This window comes from Heptranchias perlo, chromosome 45 (assembly GCF_035084215.1).
Source record: "Heptranchias perlo isolate sHepPer1 chromosome 45, sHepPer1.hap1, whole genome shotgun sequence".
Lineage (NCBI taxonomy): Eukaryota > Metazoa > Chordata > Chondrichthyes > Hexanchiformes > Hexanchidae > Heptranchias > Heptranchias perlo.
In genome coordinates this window covers 3,673,080-3,696,146 of record NC_090369.1, presented here as the reverse complement: position 1 = coordinate 3,696,146, position 23,067 = coordinate 3,673,080, and the positions used below count along the sequence as shown (strand labels likewise).

At 56.9% G+C, this 23,067-nt stretch overlaps 1 protein-coding gene across 1 annotated transcript in view; it reads right to left on the bottom strand.

The window, feature by feature from the left end:
• Nucleotides 1-72: 72 nt before the first annotated feature.
• Nucleotides 73-23,067, bottom strand: part of LOC137306842 (OTU domain-containing protein 5-A-like) — a 40,114-nt gene continuing 17,119 nt past the window's right edge. The window contains exons 2-3 of the mRNA XM_067976240.1: nucleotides 19,652-19,745; nucleotides 73-787 (exon numbers count right to left, since the gene is read on the bottom strand). Coding sequence (XP_067832341.1) covers nucleotides 570-787; nucleotides 19,652-19,745 — 312 coding nt within the window. The 3' untranslated portion in view covers nucleotides 73-569. The remainder of the gene's footprint in view (nucleotides 788-19,651; nucleotides 19,746-23,067) is intronic.

Below are 23,067 nucleotides of genomic sequence, written 5' to 3'. Positions count from 1 at the left end.
TCACCGCCCTTTCAGGCAGCGAATTCCAGATCAGAACAACTCGCTGCGTAAAAAAAAATTCTCATCTCCCCTCTGGGTCTTTTCCCGATTATCTTAAATCTGCGTCCTCTGGTTACCAACTCTCCTTATTCAATCTGTCAGAACCCTCACGTGGAGCATAAACGTCAGCATACAACAGTTGGGCCGAATGGCCTGGTTCCCTTAACCTTCTCTGCTCTGAGGAGAACAACCCGAGTTTCTCCGCATAAATGGAGTCCCTCATCCTGGTACCGTTCTAGTAAATCTCCTCCGCATTGACATCCTTCCTAAAGTGTGGCACCCAGAATTGGACCCAGTACTCCAGATGGGCCTAACTGTTAAGCTATATCAAGAGGAGTAGTGCGGGAAACGACAGTGTTTGTGAACCAAAGGTTTCTCAAGACACGCAGGCCGAGTGGCTCGTTACCCGTGTCGACAGACCCCGCGTGCTAACAAGGGGTGCGATGTACCCTGCAGCAACTCTCACGTAGCTACTAGCTCAGGGGGGGCATGTGGTAAGGGACGTCACTATTGGTTACACCCCCTGGGAGTTAGGCGGAGATATGGTCAGCCTTGAGCTGCCCCTCTCTCCTGATTGCTCCCCTTGCAGGAAGGGTGTGCGTCGTCTGTTTGGGGCGGGAAATGAGAGAGAGAGAGAGGCGAGAGGGAACGGGGTGAGAGGTAGGAGAGTTTGATAGACTCACCAGATAGTCCATGCAGTGCTTCCTGACCACATCGTGCATGTCCTGGTCCCCGTACACCTGGTCGGCTGAAAAAAAGAAAACACACAGTGTAAAGCCAGCGTCCTGTGAGTCAGAGGAGGGCAGTCAGATATATACGGAGCAGGGCTTATCGAGGAACATGGCGATATACAGGACATTCCTCCTTCCATCAGTCGCCAGCCAGCCACGCGAAGCCGGGGCACGTTGGCAGACTATTCGACCACCGGGAGCATCACAGCCGAGATCACCATTGCACTGCTCAGCGATTGGGAATGGCGGGGGGAATGGGTGTGGCACCAAGGAGCCCTGGTAAAATGAAGTCAATGGAATCAGGGGGAAAACTCTCCAGTGGCTGGAGTCATACCTGGCACAAAGGAAGATGGTAGTGGTTGTTGGAGGCCAATCATCTCAGCCCCAGGGCATTGCTGCAGGAGTTCCTCAGGGCAGTGTCCTAGGCCCAACCATCTTCAGCTGCTTCATCAATGACCTTCCCTCCATCATAAGGTCAGAAATGGGGATGTTCGCTGATGATTGCACAGTGTTCAGTTCCATTCGCAACCCTCAAATAATGAAGCAGTCCGAGCCCGCATGCAGCAAGACCTGGACAACATCCAGGCTTGGGCTCATAAGTGGCAAGTAACATTCGCGCCAGACAAGTGCCAGGCAATGACCATCTCCAACAAGAGAGAGTCTAACCACCTCCCCTTGACATTCAACGGCATTACCATCGCCGAATCCCGCACCATCAACATCCTGGGGGTCACCATTGACCAGAAACTTAACTGGACCAGCCACATAAATACTGTGGCTACAAGAGCAGGTCAGAGGCTGGGTATTCTGCAGCAAGTGACTCACCTCCTGACTCCCCAAAGCCTTTCCACCATCTACAAGGCACAAGTCAGGAGTGTGATGGAATACTCTCCACTTGCCTGGATGAGTGCAGCTCCAACAACACTCAAGAAGCTCGACACCATCCAGGACAAAGCAGCCACTTGATTGGCACCCCATCCACCACCCTAAACATTCACTCCCTTCACCACCGGCGCACCGTGGCTGCAGTGTGTACCATCCACAGGATGCACTGCAGCAACTCGCCAAGGCTTCTTCAACAGCACCTCCCAAACCCGCAACCTCTACCACCTAGAAGGACAAGGGCAGCAGGTACATGGGAACAACACCACCTGCACGTTCCCCTCCAAGTCACACACCATCCCGACTTGGAAATATATCGGCCGTTCCTTCATCGTCACTAGGTCAAAATCCTGGAACTCCCTTCCTAACAGCACTGTGGGAGAACCTTCACCACACGGACTGCAGCGGTTCAAGAAGGCGGCTCACCACCACCTTCTCAAGGGCAATTAGGGATGGGCAATAAATGCCGGCCTCGCCAGCGATACCCACATCCCATGAATGAATTAAAAAAGTACTGACGGGGGTCCCCGGGGACCCCCTGCACACACTGGCGGGCTCCCAGGGACCCCTGTAAATCACACACACACGCCTACTAAATGAAGGTGGTTCAGTGTCAGATGGTGCTTTGAAGGTGGCAGGACAAGTGAGAAGGTTGTTGGAAAAGCATACGGGATCCTGGGCTTTATTAATAGAGCACAGAATGTAAAACCTTTATAGAACACTGGTTAGGCTCCAGCTGGAGTATTGTGTCCCATTCTGGGCACCGCACTTTAGGAAGGATGTCAAGGCCTTGGAGAGGATGCGGAGATTTACTAGAATGGTTCCAGGGATGAGGGACTCAGTTATGTGGAGAGACTGGGATTGTTCTCCTCAGAGCAGAGAAGGTTGAGGGGAGATTTAATAGAGGTGTCTGGGGCAGGGGTAAAAAGAAAGAGAGATAGAGAGAAGAGGCAGCGCGGGCGAGAGAGAGAGAGAGAGAAGAGGCAGCGCGGGCGAGAGAGAGGGGGAGAGAGAGAGAAGAGGCAGCGCAGGCGAGAGAGAGAGGGAGAGAGAGAGAAGAGGCAGCGCGGGCGAGAGAGGGGGGAGAGAGAGAGAAGAGGCAGCGCGGGCGAGAGAGGAGGCAGCGCGGGCGAGAGAGAGAGGGAGGGAGAGAGGGGGAGAGAGGGAGGGAGAGAGGGGGAGAGAGAGGGGCAGCGCGGGCGAGAGAGAGGGAGAGGGCGAGAGAGAGGGAGAGGGCGAGAGAGAGGGAGAGAGAGGCAGCGCGGACGAGAGAGAGGGGGAGGGAGAGAGAGAGGCAGCGCGGGCGAGAGAGAGGGGGAGAGAGAGAGAGAAGAGGCAGCGCGGGCGAGAGAGGGAGAGAGAGAGAGAGAGAAGAGGCAGCGCGGGCGAGAGGGGGGGGGGGGGGAGAGAGAGAGAAGAGGCAGCGCGGGCGAGAGAGGGGAGAGAGAGGCGCAGCGCGGGTGAGAGAGGGAGAAGAGAGAGAGAGAGAAGAGGCAGCGCGGGCGAGAGAGGGGGGAGAGAGGCGCAGCGCGGGTGAGAGAGGGAGAGAGAGAGAGAGAGAAGAGGCAGCGCGGGCGAGAGAGGGGGGAGAGAGGCGCAGTGCGGGCGAGAGAGAGAGAGAGAAGAGGCAGCGCGGGCGAGAGAGGGGGGGGGGGAGAGAGAGAGAAGAGGCAGCGCGGGCGAGAGAGGGGAGAGAGAGGCGCAGTGCGGGCGAGAGAGAGAGAAGAGGCAGCGCGGGCGAGAGAGGGGGGAGAGAGGCGCAGTGCGGGCGAGAGAGAGAGAGAGAAGAGGCAGCACGGGCGAGAGAGAGATGGAGAGAGAGAGAGAGAGAGAAGAGGCAGCGCGGGCGAGAGAGGGGGGAAGAGAGGCGCAGTGCGGGCGAGAGAGAGAGAAGAGGCAGCGCGGGCGAGAGAGGGGGGAGAGAGGCGCAGTGCGGGCGAGAGAGAGAGAGAGAAGAGGCAGCGCGGGCGAGAGAGAGATGACCTTTCGAAGCGGATCGAACGGGAGGACCCACAGGTCCTTCCCCTACTCAGTTCAGCAATGAGTCAAGGAACAGAAAATAAACAAAAACACCAAGGTTTCAATGCAGCACCTCGCTGGGGCAGCGAGCGAAGCAAGGTGGGGAGGGAGGGAGGGGGAAGAGCGAAAAAAGGGGCAGGCCCTTCCTGTAAGTCAGGCCCAAAAAGGCTCAGGTTCCAGCAAGTCACGTGACTTTCCACAAGCGAGTGTCACTTTTTCACAGAATCGATGACCACAACCTAATAGGGTGTTAGAGGGCCCCCCCCCCCCGTTAACCCCTCGAGTGCACGCTGGCCTGCGACAGACCGCAACCCCGCCCTCACAATGCTTTATTTCTGGCAGCTTGACCACACCGTAGCTTAAACGGGACGTCCTTGCTAAACGGTGTGGTCTCGGCTCGCTCAACAACCTGCGTTCATCCAGCACCTTTACCGCAGTAAACCGTCCCCCAAGGCCCTTCACAGGGGCGTGAATCGGACAGAATCTGACACCGAGCCCCGTCAGGAGATATTAGGACAGGTGACCAAAAGCTTGGTCAAAGAGGGAGGTTTTAAGGAGCGTCTTGAAGGAGGAGAGAGAGAGAGAGAGAGAGACGGAGAGGTTTAGGGCGGGAATTCCAGAGCTTAGGGCCCGGGCGGCTGAAGGCACGGCCGCCAATGGCGGAGCGATGGGAATCGGGGGACGTGCAAGAGGCCGGAATCGGAGGAGCGCAGAGATCTCGGGGGGGTTGTCGGAAAAGGAGGAGGCCATTCAGCCCCTCGAGCCTGTTCCGCCATTCAAGCTGATCTGTGTCTGAGCCCATCTACCCTTCTTGGTTCTGCAACCCTGAACACCCGTCAAAAATCCATCTATCCCCGGGGTGGGGGGCGCGGGCCCGAGGGGGTGGGAAGAACGGGAGCGAGAGGGGGAAGGGGAGCACGGGGTGGAGGAACGGGTGCGAGAGGCTGCCCCCCCCCCCCTTGCCCCGAGCCCGAGCCGCTGCCTTAATCGGGCAGCGTCCCCATTTAACCCTCGGGCCTGTTTACGTTCACTCGCATCTTCTGCCTCGCACGTGTGTTTGGGGGAGGGCGGCAGGAAGCCGAGGCTGTGGTTTCCTGAGCTGCCGCAGCAGGCAACCTTCAAGCGAAAGAAACTTCAGCAAACGGCAAGAGAAAAAAAATAAAAATAAATAGGAAACCAGCTGCAGCCGACAGCACCTGCCCGAGTTAGCCGGGCTGGTGGGAAGGTACAGGCAGCAGGGCGTGGGTGGGGAAAGAAAGAACTCCCACTTCTACAGCCCCTTTCACCCCCTCAGGACGTCCCAAAGTGTTCCACAGCCCACAAAGTACTTTTTTTTTGAAAGGTAGTCACTGTGGTAATGTCGGCAACCATTTTCCGCACAGCAAGATCCCACGAACAGCCCACGTGGTAACGACCGCACTTAGGTGACGATTGAGGGATAAATCTTGGGCCCAGGACACAAGGGGAGAACCCGCCCCCCCCTCCCCGTCCAATAAGGGCCGTGGACCTGCAGAGGGTGCGTGGGGGAAGAGGTGTGTTGGTATCTGCGTTTGGAAACGCAGGATGCTCTGCTCCTCGGGACGCGCACCGCGACAGGTATCAGCCGCGGCTGGAAGACCATCGACCCGGTGAAGGCGGCCCTTCGGCCCGTCCGAAACCTGCTGGTCTTCCAGCAGTCCACGGCCGAACGTTGTCGTCTTGCAAGGTCCGGGAGTACGTGCATGGCGTTATGGGGAAAGGCCACCGTGGAAGGCCGTTCCACCTTGTATTGTTCAGCGTGTATTACAGGAGATGTACTGCGTTTTGAATTGTAATAATGGGACCGTAATGCGTACGATCTGTTTACCGTCCCATCCGAAAGCAGCACCTGCGACAGTGCGGCGCTCCCTCAGTACTGGCACCGGGGGAGTGTCGGGGCCTGGATTACGGGGCGTGAACCCACGACCTTCTGTCTCCGAGGGGAGAGCGAGACCTACAAGAACTCTCCCTCCCCCGCCCTCCCACAAACCTGCTGCTCTTCCAACAGCGGCCGTGGGATCTTTTAACGTCCACCTGAGACGGCAGACGGGGGCCTCGGTTTAACGTCTCGTCTGAAAGACGGCCCCTCCGTCAGTGCGGCGCTCCCTCGGTTCTGGCGCAGAGGAGTGTCGGGCCTGGGTTATGGGGCTCGAGTCTTTTGCATTTGTATAGCCCCTTTCACCACCTCAGGACGTCCCAAAGCGCTTCACAGGCAATGAAGTACTTTTTGAAGTGTAGTCACTGTTGTAAATGTGGGAAACGCAGCAGCCAATTTGCGCACAGCAAGATCCCACAAACAGCGATGTGATAAACGACCAGGTGAGGTTTTTAGTTGAGGCATAAATATTGGCCCCAGGACAGCAGGGAGAACCCTCCCCCCCCCCCTTCCAATAGTGGCCCTGGGATCTTTTACGTCCACCCGAGGGGGACAGGCAGGGTGGGGGCCATGACTAATGTCTCATCCCGAAAGACGGCACCTCAGGCAGTGCAGCACTCCCTCAGTACTGGCACTGGGGGAGTGTCGGCCTGGATTACAGGCTCAAAACCACGAACTTCCGACTCTGAGGGGAGAGCGAGACTGACTGAGCCAGGGCTGACACTGTCAGGAAAGGTAATTAAAACCAGCATTACAAGTTATGCGACTACAGAAAAGGTCAAAGTAACACAGGTGAAATAACAACTCCAAATATGGAACATCTCATTGCTCAGTCATGATCGAACAGGAGGCCATCACCAAAAGGAACATTAGATGCAAATAGGTTTTGATACCAAGCTTAGCACTTTGCATGAAACACAAATAATCACAATGGGACCATCTTAAAAAAACGATGGTATGCGGGAGAGAGGGAGACGCTCTGCGCCCCGCGAGAGAGAGATCGAGAGAGGGCCAGTCATTTTCTGTTGGTTTCTCCCCCTGGAAAGGCGGCTGAGATAACACTGAGCAATACACGATGTGACACTCCTCCCTTTGTAAAGGGAGAAAGGCCGCTGGGAGATCCACCAGACACATCTCAGACTGAATACCGCGGAACGCAATATCACTGTCGGCCGTGTCTCTCACTCGGAGTCAGAAGGTCGTGGGTTCGAGCCCCCACTCCAGAGACTCGAGCCCCGTAATCCAGGCCCCGACACTCCCCCCGGTGCCGGTACTGAGGGAGCGCCGCACTGTCTGAGGGGCCGTCTTTCGGGATGAGACGTTAAACCGAGGCCTCCCCCCCGTCTGCCCCTCTCAGGTGGACGTAAAAGATCCCACGGCCGCTATTGGAAGAGCAGAGGTTGCCGGGGTGGGAGGGGGGAATGGAGTTCTCCCCTGGGGCCGATATTTACCCCTCAACCAGCATCACTAAAAGAAAAACAGCTGATCTGGTCATATCTCACACCGGCTGTTTGTGGGATCTTGCTGTGCGCAAATTGGCTGCTGCGTTTCCTACATTACAACAGTGACTACACTTTAAAAGTACTTAACTGACTACCACAGGGAGGGGTCGAGGGGAATAGAATCGATAGATTTAAGGGGAAGCTCGATAAACACATGAGGGAGAGAGGAATAGAAGGAGAGGGTGATAGGGTGAGATGGAGTCGGGAGGGAGGAGGCTCGTGTGGAGCATAAACACCGGGATAGACCAGTTGGGCCGAATGGCCCTGTTTCTGTGCCGTAGACTATAGGCAAAGCGCTTTGGGACGTCTTGAGGTGGTGAAACTCGCTGTAGAGATGCAAAGTTTGTTCTTTAGGATGTCTGAAGTTGCTGGTGGGGAGTGGAACAAACAAAGACCTCCCATCCCATCGCCACACACCAACGGTACACCAGAGTCGCCGGTCAGTAATCTGATCCAGAACCCACGGCCCACTCCTCGCCTCCCGACTCCCGGAATCTTACAGTGCTGGAGGTGGCCACTCGGCCCATCGGGCCCGTGCCGGCTCTTTGAAAGAGCTGTCCAATTAGTCCCACACTCACCCCCTGCAAATTTTTCCTTTTCAAGTATTTATCCAATTCCCTTTTGAAAGTTACTATTGATTCTGCTTCTGGGCAGCGCATTCCAGATCAGAACTCGCTGCGTTAAAAAAAAATTCTCCTCATCTCCCCCTCTGCTTCTTTTGCCGATTATCTTAAATCTGTGTCCTCTGGTCACCGGCCCTCCTGCCCACTGGAAACAGTTTCTCCTTATTTACTCCATCAAAACCCCCCAAAATTCTGAACGCCTCTATTAAATCTCCACTTAACCTTCTCTGTTCTAAGAACAATCCCAGTCTCTCCACGTAACTGGAGTCCCTCATCCCTGGCACCATTCTGGTAAATCTCCTCCGCACCCTCTCTGAGGCCTTGACGTCCTTCCTAAAGTGCGGTGCCCAGATTTGGACCCAATACTCCAGCGGAGGCCTAACCAGTGTTTAGCACAACATCTTTGCTTTTTGTACTCTATGTCTCTGTTTTTAAAGCCAAGGATCCTGTGTGCTTCTCGAAGAGCAGCAGAGGCAGGGAAACGGGAACAAAAGACCCAAACCCGGCCCAGCGGGAAATTCCAAAGCGTCGCGCTGGGTGTTTCTCGTTTGTCGGGGGGGATAGGATGCTCTTCGCGCAGGCCCGGCTGAAAGCCACACGGATGTTTTTTGTGAAACTGAAACCGTGGCTTGTAGGACACAGACACACACACACACACACACACACACGTGGCACCATCGCTAGTCACTGGGAAAACACGGTCCTTTTACTCAACAGGCTTGGGTTTCGCTTTGTATCACACACATTGCTTCGGGAGCTCGGGGCCACTGTGGAGGCTGCAGAAGTGCGAGAAGGTTGATAATTAAAGCTGTTGGGAGTGGGAGGCGCACCTCAAAAGGAGATATTGGCCCTCGGAGGGAGCGCAGCGCAGATTCACCAGAACGATACCGGGGCTAAAAAGGTTAAATTACGAGGACGGGTTGCACAGACGAGGCTTGTATTCCCTCGATTGTGGAAGATTAAGGGGTGATCGAACAGAGGGGTTTATGATTAAAGGATTTGATAGGAGAGAGAGAGACGATTTCCTCTGTGGGGGGGAGTCCCGAACAAGGGGGCATAACCTTAAAATTAGAGCCAGGCCGTTCAGGGGTGATGTCGGGAAGCACTTCTTCACACAAGGGGAGGGGAAATCTGCAATTGTCGAGGCTGAGGGGGTCCATTGAGATGGATGGATTTTTGTTGGGTGAGGGTATTAGGGGTTATGGAACCAAGGCGGGTAAAGATACAGATCAATCATGATCTGATTGAATAGCCTCCTCCTGTTCGCTACGTTCTTACGACAGCTTGGCTCAATTGGACAGAGTCAGGAGATTGCGGGTTTGAGCCCGAGACTCGAGCCCCGTAATCCAGGTCCGACACTCTCTCTCTCCCCCCCCCCCCCCCCCGGTGCCAGTACCGAGGGAGCGCCGCACTGTTGGAGGGGCCGTCTTTCGGATGACACGTCGAACCAGGGCCCCAGCCTGGCCTCTCGGGCGGGACGTAAAAGATCCCACGGCCACTACTATCGGGCCAACAGTCCTCCCTCAATCAACATCACCGCCGACAAATAAACAATGGCAGATCTATTGCGGCTTGTGGGATCTTGCTGTGCACAGAACGGCTGCAGCGTTTGCCGATAAAGAGTGCCGCAGCACTTGAAAAGTAATGCACAGTTTGGGGACATACCTACGAGGTGACGAGGCACGATAGCACTGCACCTCTTACTCTGCGCAAAGGGTGTACGGTGGGAGCTTTATAAAAGCAGCAAAGAAAGGGCATGCATTAATATTCCGGGGCGTCTCGAGACGAGGGGTTACCTGTTCAACTTGACGGGACGGGACTGCCAATTTAAATCCCAACCCTGCGGCCTCCATCGCCTGGAAGGGCGAGGGCAGCAGGCGCATGGGAACACCGCCTGCACGCTCCCCTCCGAGTCACACACCGCCCCGGCTGGGACATACAGCGGCCGTTCCTTCATCGACGCTGGCGATAAGGAAAGGCTCAGGGTGGGAAACCGGCAGGCTGGAAAATGCTTGAAAGTTGCAGGCTGCAGCTCTCGGCATAAAAGCGGAGCCCACAATTTTTGAAGAAGCAAACGAGCTCTGTCAGGTTCGAGCACATCTCCCCTGGCACGGCTCAGACGACGTGCTGTATTGTATTGAGGACAGGAATGTTATACCGTGCCAAAATAAAAATGTATTATTCTGCTGCTAAGGGGCAGGCAGGTGTCCAACTGTTAAGTAAACACTGGGTGAGTGTATCGGAATCTATTGAAAGGTGGCGGATGTTCCAGCTCTGGTAATACGGTTGTGTCTAGGGAGTTCCCTGGTGTCTGCACTTTTTCCTTGACACATAGGAAATATGCACTGGGCAAAGACTTTTATATTCTAGATAAGAGAGAGAAAAATCACCAAACATCTGCCTGGAGGAATGAAACATATCAACAGGAAGGTTCCCATCAAACACTCCCAGGGCAGGTACAGGGTTAGATCCAGAGTAAAGCTCCTTCTACACTGTCCCATCAAACACTCCCAGGGCAGGTACAGGGTTAGATACAGAGTAAAGCTCCCTCTACACTGTCCCATCAAACACTCCCAGGGCAGGTACAGGGTTAGATCCAGAGTAAAGCTCCCTCTACACTGTCCCATCAAACACTCCCAGGGCAGGTACAGGGTTAGATACAGAGTAAAGCTCCCTCTACACTGGCCCATCAAACACTCCCAGGGCAGGTACAGGGTTAGATCCAGAGTAAAGCTCCCTCTACACTGTCCCATCAAACACTCCCAGGGCAGGTACAGGGTTAGATCCAGAGTAAAGCTCCCTCTACACTGACCCATCAATCACTCCCAGGGCAGGTACAGGGTTAGATACAGAGTAAAGCTCCCTCTACACTGTCCCATCAAACACTCCCAGGGCAGGTACAGGGTTAGATACAGAGTAAAGCTCCCTCTACACTGTCCCATCAAACACTCCCAGGGCAGGTACAGGGTTAGATACAGAGTAAAGCTCCCTCTACACTGGCCCGTCAAACACTCCCAGGGCAGGTACAGGGTTGGATACAGAGTAAAGCTCCCTCTACACTGTCCCGTCAAACACTCCCAGGGCAGGTACAGGGTTAGATACAGAGTAAAGCTCCCTCTACACTGTCCCATCAAACACTCCCAGGGCAGGTACAGGGTTAGATACAGAGTAAAGCTCCCTCTACACCGTCCCATCAAACACTCCCAGGGTGCCATTTCCCAACCCCCCAGCTATCCTGTGGCCTGTGATACTGCCAGTTTAACACCATTTCTGTGGGCGCAAGACTACTGGGAATGAACTGAATGTAGAATCTTGGTTCCACTCCCTCCAGTTGAGCCTGTGGGCATACAGCTCCATGCAAATCCCGCCTCGCTGTGCGAGTGCAGGCCTGTCCGCTCGATGATTATCGAGGCAGGGCCGTTACTGCTTTCCCAATCCGCTCTCCAATTTCGCGTGGGAATGCAAAAGCGGACACACCCCCTTGCACACTACAAAACCGTCCTCAAAAAGTCAGGACGAGCAGCTCTGGGCCTGCGGCACACCAAAAGGTCGGAAGGAGGGAGCTCAGTGGCTTTGATCGGTGTGGCGAAGAGTTCATGGGTCAGGAGTTGAAGACCGAGGGAGTTGGGAGCGAATAGGGAGGGGGAAAATGGAGTTGTGGAATAAGTTGCCCGGTGAAGGACATTGAAGCGGACAGCGTACGCGAGATCCAAACGTAGTGCGTCTGGAAAACATTTCGACAGCGCCTCTCGCTCCCCCGGGACGTCCCAAAGCGTTTCAGAGCCCATCGAGTGCTTTTTTTTTTGGAGCGTAGTCACTGTTGTAATGTAGGAAACGCAGCAGTCAACTTGCGCACAGCAAGATCCCACAAACAGCAAATGTAATAAAAGACCCAGATCGTGTGTTTTCTTTTAAAAATGTGACGTTGGTTGAGGGATAGATACTGGGACACCGGGGAGAACTCCCCCCCATCCCTTCTTCCAACAGCGGCCGTGGGGTCTTTTACGTCCCACCCGAGAGGGGGCAGACGGGGACCTCGGTTTAACGTCTCATCCCGAAAGACGGCCCCTCCGACGGTGCGGCGCTCCCTCGGCACCGGGGGTGGAGTGTCGGGGCCTGGATTACGGGGCTCGGGTCTCTGGAGTGGGGGCTCGAACCCTCGATCTTCTGACTCCGAGGCGAGAGGGAGACCCACAGAGCCAGAGCTGACAGGTGGGGAAGGTGGTCAGGCCGGCAGGCGGGGCGAGGCTCACGTGCGCATAGGGGGCATTGAAATGGTCTCCTCCCCCTCCTTGACCCCCGACCCCCCGCTACAAATTAGCCTACGCACGGTGCAGAAATGTTTATTCATATTCTCGCTCCCCTCCTCCGACAGGCCAGATGTGACTCAGCATTCCGCCTGTCCTGACTCAGCGCTGCGCTCTTCCCCCTCCCTCTCGATGCTGGGCCGGGGAGATAAGCTATCAGCCTGGCTCCAGCCAGATTGCTCGAGAAGCAGTGGCGTCACTCTGCGATGTCGCAGGCCCAGTAGCGCCCGATTCCAGGGAAGAGGGGGCAAACCGCAGGACGCTGAGTCAGCCTGGGAACGCTGACTCAGGCCTCACGGGAGGCGGACTGTATGCAAAAGAGTCAGCGACCGAGAGACGCAGGGAAATGAACGGGCTCGGTTTACAGATGTGACCGCCCTCCGACACGGGCTAAAGACATAGCTCTGAGATTTCCTCCCCCACCCCCCCCCCCCCCCTCAACGAGAGCAAAGGACAGCGGACGGAGCAGGCCTGAATGGCCTCACACTTTCCTGATGCCCCTTGCGCTATTTGGCCAAGGGGGGCGGGAAATGCCGAGGCTCGATCTGTGGGAAACGAGCAGGCGCACGTGACAAAACGCAAAGCCGCAAGTGACTCGTGGGGCGCGAGATCATAAAGAGGATGCCGTGCGGCCGGTGGGGGGGCGGGAAAGAGGGTTTAGGGCCCCTCCAACTGCACCTGCTCCTATGTTTTCTTTCTCAGTCTGATTTGCATGCGCTGTGGGAGCAGAGTCACCAGCATGCTCGCTCGCACACACACTCAATGTGTGGACATCCCTCCGCGAGAGAGCCAAGCATAACAGAGGTGGGCGGAGAGGGGAGGGGCAAGATAGGGGACAGCCCGGCCCCAACTCGCTCCTGCCACCTGCGCTACACCTGTGCCAGCGTTAAGCCGCATCGATCTGAGCAGTTCCCGACTTCCAGCCCTGCCAACTGCGCCGAGCTCACTGATTTCCAGGTCAGTGCAGTAGTCGACATCTCACCCCTGTGCTAGGACACCAGGCGAGCAGAGGTTGTGATGCCCCTCATGGTGAATCTGCCGACAGACGTCAACCACTTGCATCGAAATTGCCAGCACAGAAACAGGCCATTCGGCCCAACTGGTCTGTGCTCCACACGAGCCTCCTCCCTCCCCCCATCAGCATGTCCTTCTATTCCTTTCTCCCTCATGTACTTGTCGAGTGTCCCCTTTAAATACTGATCGCCTTAAAGGGGTGTCGGGGGGGGTGCCCGGAGGGAGTGGATCCCTGCGAAAAGCCTAAACCTTCAGGACAACAGGTAGTTGGGCGGGACGGGAGTCGACGGCACCTTCGCTCGGCTCCTCGGCTAAGTCAGCCGTCGCTCGGTTTGGAGCGTCAGTGGGGAGGAGGGCGGGAGAAAAACAAGAGAGAGAGAGAGAGAGAGAGATAAAAAGCCCAAGTGCTGCGCCAAGACCCTTCGAATTACGCGGGGAAGGGGCGAGGCAGGACGCCGAGTTTGAAGAAAGCAGGGGGAAGACGCCAAGCTTGGGTTTTGTAAAGTCAGTCAAAATGGACGGGGGTTGGGTGCTGCCCTTAATTCTGGAGGGAGGCAATCTGCTTCATAGTTTTTTCACTGACTTACGTTAAGATGCTACAGCACAGATAAGAGTTACATCGAATCCACAGCACAGAAACAGGCCATTCGGCCCAACAGGTCCGTGCTGGTGTTTATGCTCCACACGAGCCTCCTCCCCCCCACTCCATCTCACCCTCTCCTTCTATTCCTCTCTCCCTCATGTGTTTATCGAGCTTCCCCTTAAATCCATCGATTCTATTCCCCTCGACCACTCCACGTGGGAGCGAGTTCCACATTCTCACCGCTCTCTGGGTAAAGAAGTTTCTCCTGAATTCCCGATTGGATTTATTAGTGACTCTCTTATATTTATGGCCCCCTCGTTCTGGTCTCCCCCACAAGTGGGAACATCTTCTCTACGTCTACCCTATCGAAACCCCTTCATAATTTTAAAGGCCTCTATCAGGTCACCCCTCAGCCTTCTCTTTTCCAGATGACACCCTGTTCCACAGGTCTGTCATTCCCTGGGAAAAGAATCACCTCCTGATCCCTGAAGTGGTTCAGGCCTTAGCTTATAACTTGAAATTGTTACCACCTGGTCCTCCCACATCTTCTAGTCAGTCGGAACAAGCTGTCAACTCGAACGCAATCTATTCCCATCACCGTCTCAGATCCTCCACAGGTCTGCCCTCCTCGAAAGTGGCGAACCCAGCTCTTTTAGTCCACCTTGATAAGGTGGCCGCCCTGGCTCAGTGGGGTCTCACTCTCGCCTCGGGGTCAGAAGGTCGAGGGTTCGAGCCCCCACTCCAGAGACTCGAGCCCCGTAACCCAGGCCCGATACCGAGGGAGCGCCGCACTGTCGGGGGGGCCGTCTTTCAGGATGAGACGTTAAACCGAGACCCTCGTCTGCCCTCTCGGGTGGATGTAAAAGATCCCATGGCCGCTATTGGAAGACGAGCAGGGGGAGGGGGGAGTTCTCCATGGTGTCCTGGGGCCGATATTTATCCCTCAACCAACCCCCACGAGCAGACAATCTGGTCATTTGCTGTTTGTGGGATCTTGCTGTGCGCAAATTGGCTGCCGCGTCTCCCACATTACAACAGTGAGCACACTTCAAAAGAAAAAGTACTTCATTGGCTGTGAAATGCTTTGGGACGTCCTGAGGTGGTGAAAGGAGCTGGAGAAATGGGAGTTCCTTTCTTCCTTTGTAAAGATGCCCCCCGAACTCTCGGCCTGCCTCGCCCGCAAAAAAACACTGCCTTTAAGAGAGGCGCGCGGGAGAGGGAGAAAGATTCACGAGAAAAGCCTGCCCCATCCCGCTGACGGGGCGGCACGTAGTTGTCAAAGCCGCTAGCTGTGAGAACACTGCCCTGCTGTGGCAGCTCCCGCTCACTGCCGCCCAGCTGCCTGGCCCGTCATTTGCAAACCCGCCGTGCTCGCCAGGCCCCTCGAGCTCGCGGCTCTGAAAGTCGTGGGTTCGAGCCCGCGATCCAGGCCCGACCTCGCCGGTGCCAGCACTGAGGGAGTGCTGCGCTGTCGGAGGTGCCGCCTTTCGGAGGCGACGTCAAACCGAGGCCCCCGTCTGCCCCCCCTCGGGCGGACGTAGAAGGTCCCACGGCCGCTATTGGAAGAGCGGGGGGGGGGGGGGGGGGGGGGAAGGCGTTCTCCCGGTGCCCTGGGGCCAATATACACCCATCGTGTATCTCGCTCCGCGGCATAAAATGGCCGCCGGCCTTTGTTGACGGCACGGTGAAGAGATTCGTCTACGCCAGGCCATTCAGCCCCTCGAGCCTGCTCCCGCCACCTTTGCTCCGTACCCCTCGATACCTGTCTTGAAAGCTCCAATTGGCCCCCCAGCTTTTTTGGGTGGGGAGAAGAGTTACAGATTCCCACTACCCGTTGTGTGAAGTGCCTCCTGATTCCACCCGAGTGACCCAGCTCCAATTCTAGTATGCCCCCGCGTTCTGGATTCCCCCGCCGGAGGAAATAGTTTCTCCGTGTCGACCCCCTTCATCGTTTAAACACCTCTCGACCGTCTAAACTCAAGGGAATGCAAGTTTACGCAACCCTCTAGAACCCTGGTGAGACTCCTCTGGACGCCATTTTAAAGCCACCGACACTTGTTAAGCGGCCGAGTTCTCCCCGTCTCGAAATCCTACACCTTTCCCCCTGCCGGAGTAATCGGGACGGAAACCCCTCACTCTGGCAGCCGTGGCTCAGTGGGTCCCACTCTCCGCCCTGCCAGTCAGAAGGTCGTGGGTTCGAGCCCCCGCTCCAGAGACTCGACCACTCCCCACTGGTGCCAGTACCGATGGAGCGCTGCACTGTCGGAGGGGCCGTTAAACCGAGGCCCCCCCCGCCGTCTGCCCTCTCGGGTGGATGTTAGAAGATCCCAGAGGAGCAGGGGAGGGGGTCTCCCTGGTGTCCTGGGGCCGATATTTATCCCTCAACCAACGTTAAAAATGATCTGGTCATTTATCTCATTGCTGTTTGTGGGATCTCGCTGTGCGCAAAATTGGCTGCTGCGTTTCCTACATTACAACAGTGACTACACGTCCAAAAAAAAAGTACTTGATTGGCCGTGAAACGCTTGGGACGTCCTGAGGTGGTGAACGGTGCTGGAGAAACACAAGTTCGTTCTAAAAAGGGCCAAATGAGCAACTGCGATCAGCTAACTCAGACACTTATCAACCTCTCCCCGATAATCAGCTGCCTTTTCCCATCTGATTGAATCCAGGGGAGGAGTAGCAGCAGGGGGTAAAGAGGGGGGCCGGGAATGGCACCTGGGTGGGGCTGAGTCCTGCACTGGGCGGTGCGGTAAAGAGGCTTTGGGGGGGGCTGCCACCGAGCACAGAAACTTTTCAGGATCCTGGCCACTGCCCATCGAGGGGTTAAACATAACCCCCCCTCCCCTGCCTGTGCGTTTCCTCGAAAGGGAGGCCATTTCAGGAAGACCGGCAGGCCTGGCTACCGAGTTAGTGATTAGATCTCTCGAGGCGAGACCACAGCATCCTTTTACTGGAGAGAGAGAGACGCACTCGGGGCAGTTTCCAGGCAATCGCTGCTGACCTCAGTCTCTGGCTCATAGCCGCTGCCGGTAACAACACATACATACACAGAGTCCCTCGCTCACACGCTGCCGGGAATAGCACAGACGCACCCCACACGCAGACGCGGCCGGCAAGAACAGAAACGCACGGTCAGCCACCTTACTACTCCCGGACGTCTCGGTGCACTGGCCCCCTCAGCCCGCAGAAGATCACCGAGGCGAGCTGCGACGCAACATTAAGCCGTGAATTATCCGGCTCCCCGGCAACTCAGAGCCTGCAGGACACCAGTGCCGAGCAGGGTTCGGGAACCCAACGAAACTTCAAGGACAAGAGGGGGGGGGGGGGGGGGGGGCCATTCAGCCCATCGGGACTCGCAGCCTGCTACCCCGAACCACTTCTTCTGCAAAACGTGCCAGGGCGCGAGTGCAGATCAGACAAAATTTGACACCGGGCCACATATGGAGACAGGTGACCTGGTCAAAGAGGCGGGTTTCAAGGAGCGTCCTAAAGGAGGAGGGAGAGGCGGAGAGGGAATTCCAGAGCTCAGGGCCTGAACGACAACAGTGAGGGAGGGGGAGAAACGCAGCAGCCAATTTGCGCACAGCAAGATCCCACAAACAGCAGTGAAATAAATGACTCGATCGTCTGGTTTTTTTTTTTAAAAAGTGATGTTGATTGGGGAATAAATAATCGGCCCCAGGACACCGGGAGAACTCCCCCCACACCCTGCTCTCCCAATAGCGGCCGTGGGATCTTTTACGTCCACCTGAGAGGGGCAGACAGGAGCCTCGGTTTAACGTCTCATCCGAAAGACAGTGCGGCGCTCCCTCAGTCCTGGCATCGGGTGGTGGGGGGGGGGGGGGGGTGGGGGGAGAGAAGAGTGTCGGGGCCTGGATTACAGGGCGCGAGTCTCTGGAGTGGGGGCTCGAACCCACCACCTGCTGACGCAGAGGAGAGCTCGAGGCCCACTGAGCCGGGGCTGATATAATGGCCTCTGCTGGGGATACAGTTAAGAACAGAAGAAATAGGGGCAGGAGTAGGCCATTCGGCCCCTCGAGCCTGCCCCGCCATTTAATCAGATCATGGCAGATCTTCCACCTCAACTCCATCTTCCTGCACTATCCCCATATCCCTCGATGCCTTTAATATCGAGAAATCTATCGTTCTCAGCCTTGAATATACTCAACGACTGAGCCTCCACAGCCCTCTGGGGTAGAGAATTCCAAAGATTCACCACCCTCTGAGTAAAGAAATTCCCCCTCATCTCAGTCTTAAATGGCCGACCCCTTATCCTGAGACTATGCCCCCTGGTTCTAGACTCTCCAGTCAGGGGAAACATCCTCCCTGTAAGAATTTTGTATGTTTCAATGAGATCACCTCTCATTCTTCTAAACTCCAGAGAATACAGGCCGAGTCGACCCAATCTCTCCTCATACAACAATCCTGCCATCCCAGGAATCAGTCTGGTGAACCTTTGCTGCACTCCCTCTATGGCAAGTATATCCTCTCTTAGGTAAGGAGACCAAAATTGTACACAATACTCCTGGTGCGGTCTCACCAATGCCCTATATAATTGCAGTAAGACATCTTTACTCCTGTACTCAAATCCCTGTCTAATAAAAGCCAATATACCATTTGCCTTCCTAATTGCTTGCTGCACCTGCATGTTAGCTTTCAGTGACTCCTGTACAAGGACACCCCTCGCGTCTGTGCAGACAAGGGACTGACCACAAGCTTCCTGACTCTGCGGGAGGCTCACTGAAGCGAGGCAGGCCGACAGGTCGCAGAACAGCCTGCTTCGGGTAAAGAGAGATGCTCTCCGGCACGTAACAGGCTTCCCGTCACTAAAGGTGCAATCTGCCCCCTCTTCATTCCCTACTTTCCTCTCCTGAAGGCGCCGGCCACCGTCCAGTTCTTAATGGGAGCCCGGACGGCAAGAATCATGAGGATATTCTACCATGGGGTGCAACACAACCATCTCCAGCTGCTCAAGTAACCGGTGAGCCACGTTTATTATGATGTGTTCCATCACACCAACCTGCACATATCTCAGGTACTGTACCCGTCAAACACTCCCAGGGCAGGTTAGATACAGAGTAAAGCTCCCTCTATTGCGCGCCTGCTGAGAGAGAGCACGAGGGCGCGCGCCCGGAGGAGGGGAGGGGCGAGCGAGGGAGCCCGGGCGCGCGCCCGGAGGAGGGGAGGGGCGAGCGAGGGAGCCCGGGCGCGCGCCCGGAGGAGGGGAGGGGCGAGCGAGGGAGCCCGGGCGCGCGCCCGGAGGAGGGGAGGGGCGAGCGAGGGAGCCCGGGCGCGCGCCCGGAGGAGGGGAGGGGCGAGCGAGGGAGCCCGGGCGCGCGCCCGGAGGAGGGGAGGGGCGAGCGAGGGAGCCCGGGCGCGCGCCCGGAGGAGGGGAGGGGCGAGCGAGGGAGCCCGGGCGCGCGCCCGGAGGAGGGGAGGGGCGAGCGAGGGAGCCCGGGCGCGCGCCCGGAGGAGGGGAGGGGCGAGCGAGGGAGCCCGGGCGCGCGCCCGGAGGAGGGGAGGGGCGAGCGAGGGAGCCCGGGCGCGCGCCCGGAGGAGGGGCGGGGCGAGCGAGGGAGCCCGGGCGCGCGCCCGGAGGAGGGGCGGGGCGAGCGAGGGAGCCCGGGCGCGCGCCCGGAGGAGGGGAGGGGCGAGCGAGGGAGCCCGGGCGCGCGCCCGGAGGAGGGGAGGGGCGAGCGAGGGAGCCCGGGCGCGCGCCCGGAGGAGGGGAGGGGCGAGCGAGGGAGCCCGGGCGCGCGCCCGGAGGAGGGGAGGGGCGAGCGAGAGAGAGCGGGGCGCGCGCCCGGAGGAGGGGAGGGGCGAGCGAGAGAGAGCGGGCGCGCGCCCGGAGGAGGGGAGACGAGAACGTGTGCACCCGGAACAGAGACCGTTCTATGGTTTGGCCAGCAACGAGTGGCAGTGACAGACCCCAGTTGAATGAAGGCCCGGTGCTGCTATGCCGGACCAGCGTGAGGCACCGTTGGCCGGACGAGCTCGCAGGAACGGTGCAGCCGGGAACGCGGAGATGGAGGCAGCGACCGGAGATCAACTCACCGACCGCCCGGAACAGGCAGGCGCCGTCTTCCTTCATTCGCTTGATGACGAAGCCTTTCTTCTCACTCAGGGCCTTCTCAAAGCCGTGCTCCTGCTGCAGAGAGAGGGAGAGGGGAGTTTAGGGAAACAGACGCTGCAGCAGCCGGCCGCTCCGCCTCGCAAATCTCCCTCCGCACCCCAAGCGCGCTCGCAAGGCGGGCGCCGGAATTAAAACCATTTCACGGGCGGAACGCAGCGCTCCGAAGCAGGGGTCGTCAAGTTCGGTCTCAATCGCGCCTCCGTGTCGGGGGTTCGAGCCCCTCACCCCAGAGACTCGAGCCCCGTAATCCAGGCCCGACACTCCCCACCACCCCCGGGGCCGGCACCGAGAGAGCGCCGCACTGTCGGAGGGGCAGTCTTTTGGCTCGAGACGTAAAAACGGAGCCGCCCGTCTGCCCTCAGGTGGGACGTAAAAGATCCCCCGGCCACAACTGGAAGACGAGCAGGGGGTGGGAGGGAGTGAGTTCTCCCCGGTGTCCTGGGGCCGATTTTTATCCCTCCACCAACATCACTAAAACACGATCTGGTGATTTATCACATCGCTGTCTGTGGGATCTTGCAGTGCGCAAAATGGCTGCCGCGCTCCCTACATCACAACAGTGAGCACACTGCAACAAAAAAAGGACTTCATTGGCCGTGAGGGGCTTTGGGACGTCCTGAGGGGGTGAAAGGGGCCGGAGAAGTGGGAGTTCCTTCTTTATAAATGGTAACTGCCTACATGCTCGGGATTTGCTGTTTCACCCCTCACCTGCCTGCAGAAACGGTTCAGGCCTGTGTGGAGCTAACCCTCTAGGAAGGAGGGGATAGAAAAAGATTTGTATTTCTACAGCGCCTTCCACAACCCCAGGACGTCCCAAAGCCAAGGAAGTACTTTCTTTTTTTGAAGTGGGGCCATTTTGTAACGTCGGCAACCAATTTGCGCACAGCAAGATCCCACAAACAGCGATGGGGTAATCTCTTATCAGTGGCGTTGGCTGAAGTATGAATATTGGCCCCAGGACATCAGGGAGAAACCCCCCCCCCCCCCCTCCCCTCCCTGCTCTTCTTCCAATAGCGGCCGTGGGATCTTTTACGTCCCACCTGAGGGGTCAGACGGGGGGGGGCCCCTCGGTCGCAACTCGGGCCGCCAATGGACGAACGCGTCAAATCCCAGGGGATTCCCGGATTTTGGGAATTTTAACGCGTTTGCTCGTTCCCACCTCTCTTTAACCCCCCCCCCCCCAACCCCGGGATAACCACCAATCGATGGCCTTGAACATGAAATGCAGAGGTCAAAGCTCAGCCGGACAAGACCGCCACCTAGTGGTGATACTCGGACATCAGCGAAGAGCAGCAGCAGCGCCCTCTGGTGGCAGGGCAACTCCAGCGCACCCACTCGAATCAATGGGGCCCTTTAAATTTTCTTCCAAAAAAACAGGTTTCATTTTTTTTTTAAAGCTTGGGCCCGTAATCAAGGTGCAGTGCTGAGGGAAGTGCTGGGTGTTCACAGGAGGGGAGAATATTACACCTCGATGGTGCTGTGAGCCGAGGGCCGTTCGCCTCCCCATCTCCTCCGGAGTCTCGGGAAGGGGTGGTGCCAGCAGGGATTCAGTGCTGTTCCCCCTCCAATTTTTGCTCTAACAGAAAGAAAGGCCTTGCATTTCTACTGCGCCTTTCACAGCCTCGGGACGTCCCAAAGCGTTTCACAATGAAGTAAGTTAGAAATGTAGTCACTATTGCAATGTAGGGTTAGAGAGATTGAGGGCCTCGGAGGGGAAGGAGAGAGGGAGAGAAAACACGCTCTGATTCGGACTTGCTGTACAGGGCCAGTAATGGTGTATAAATCCCAGAGGGGCCGACCAGGGAAGCAGGTCCAGGGCAGAAACAAAAGAGGCAGGCTTGTGAAGGAGTGCAACGATGTGACAGGGTGAGGGGAGGTAATAGTATGGAGTAGTTGGGGAGAGAATTCCAAGGGTTTCCCGGGAATCGAAGGACGGAGAAGAGGGAGGGGTGCGGGGCAGAGAACGAAGAGGAAGAGACATTAGGCTTTAAGGTGCTGATGAGGCGGGAGCTTTAGTGGCCGATGGGGCCTGTGAGGCAGTGGGCCAGTCCCAAATGTAGGGACAGAGGGACAGGGCCCCTGAAGTACACAGGCAGCACTTAATAAACTCAACAGGTGCGGCCCACCTGACAATGGCTGGAAATTAAATTGAAACAGCGAGGGCAGAGGGTACAGCACAATGTACCAAACACGTGCTGGAAAGGGCAGTGTCACACTCCCAGGGACCCCGGACCCCACCTCCTGTAAACGTCGACACTCCCAGGGACCCCCACCCTCCTGTAAATGTCAACACTCCCAGGGACCCCCACCTCCTGTAAACGTCGACACTCCCAGGGACCCCTCCTCCTGTAAACGTCGACACTCCCAGGGACCCCCACCCTCCTGTAAACGTCAACACTCCCAGGGACCCCAGACCCCACCTCCTGTAAACGTCGACACTCCCAGGGACCCCCACCCTCCTGTAAACGTCGACACTCCCAGGGACCCCTCCTCCTGTAAACGTCGACACTCCCAGGGACCCCTCCTCCTGTAAACGTCGACACTCCCAGGGACCCCTCCTCCTGTAAACGTCGACACTCCCAGGGACCCCTCCTCCTGTAAACATCGACACTCCCAGGGACCCCCACCTCCTGTAAACGTCGACACTCCCCAGGGACCCCCACCCTCCTGTAAACATCGACACTCCCAGGGACCCCCACCCTCCCGTAAACATCGACACTCCCAGGGACCCCCACCCTCCTGTAAACGTCAACACTCCCAGGGACCCCCACACTCCCGTAAACATCGACACTCCCAGGGACCCCCACCCTCCCGTAAACATCGACACTCCCAGGGACCCCCACCCTCCTGTAAACGTCAACACTCCCAGGGCCGCCCGCCTTGGAGACCTCCCAACAGCCAAACGGATATATTCCTCAGGACCCCCCCCCCCCACCAAATAAAGTATCTAGTATAAATTACATGGTGGAAGCGGTAATTGGAAATGATGTGGGTCTTCGGAGCGCTGAAATACAGCCAGAGACCCTCCCCCGACCGCAAGGTTGCAAATATCACCCGATCCCAGATAACAATGGAAGTTTAACAATGACAAAACTGCTTAATTCTGTGTGCTCCGAACCTGCAGCCTGAAACTTGCAAACGCTTCGCGATCAGCCAGGTTTCCGCGACTGGGCGCAATCCCTCGTTTATATACTCTGCCTCTTTTTTTAAAAAAGGCACATCCACAGCCGTTACATGAGCAACGCTAGAGGAAGCACGCGGCTACATGGAAGTTCTCAGATGCGCTTGTCGCACTTGCTGGAAGCCAACAAATTGCAACCAAGCAATCTGAAAAACA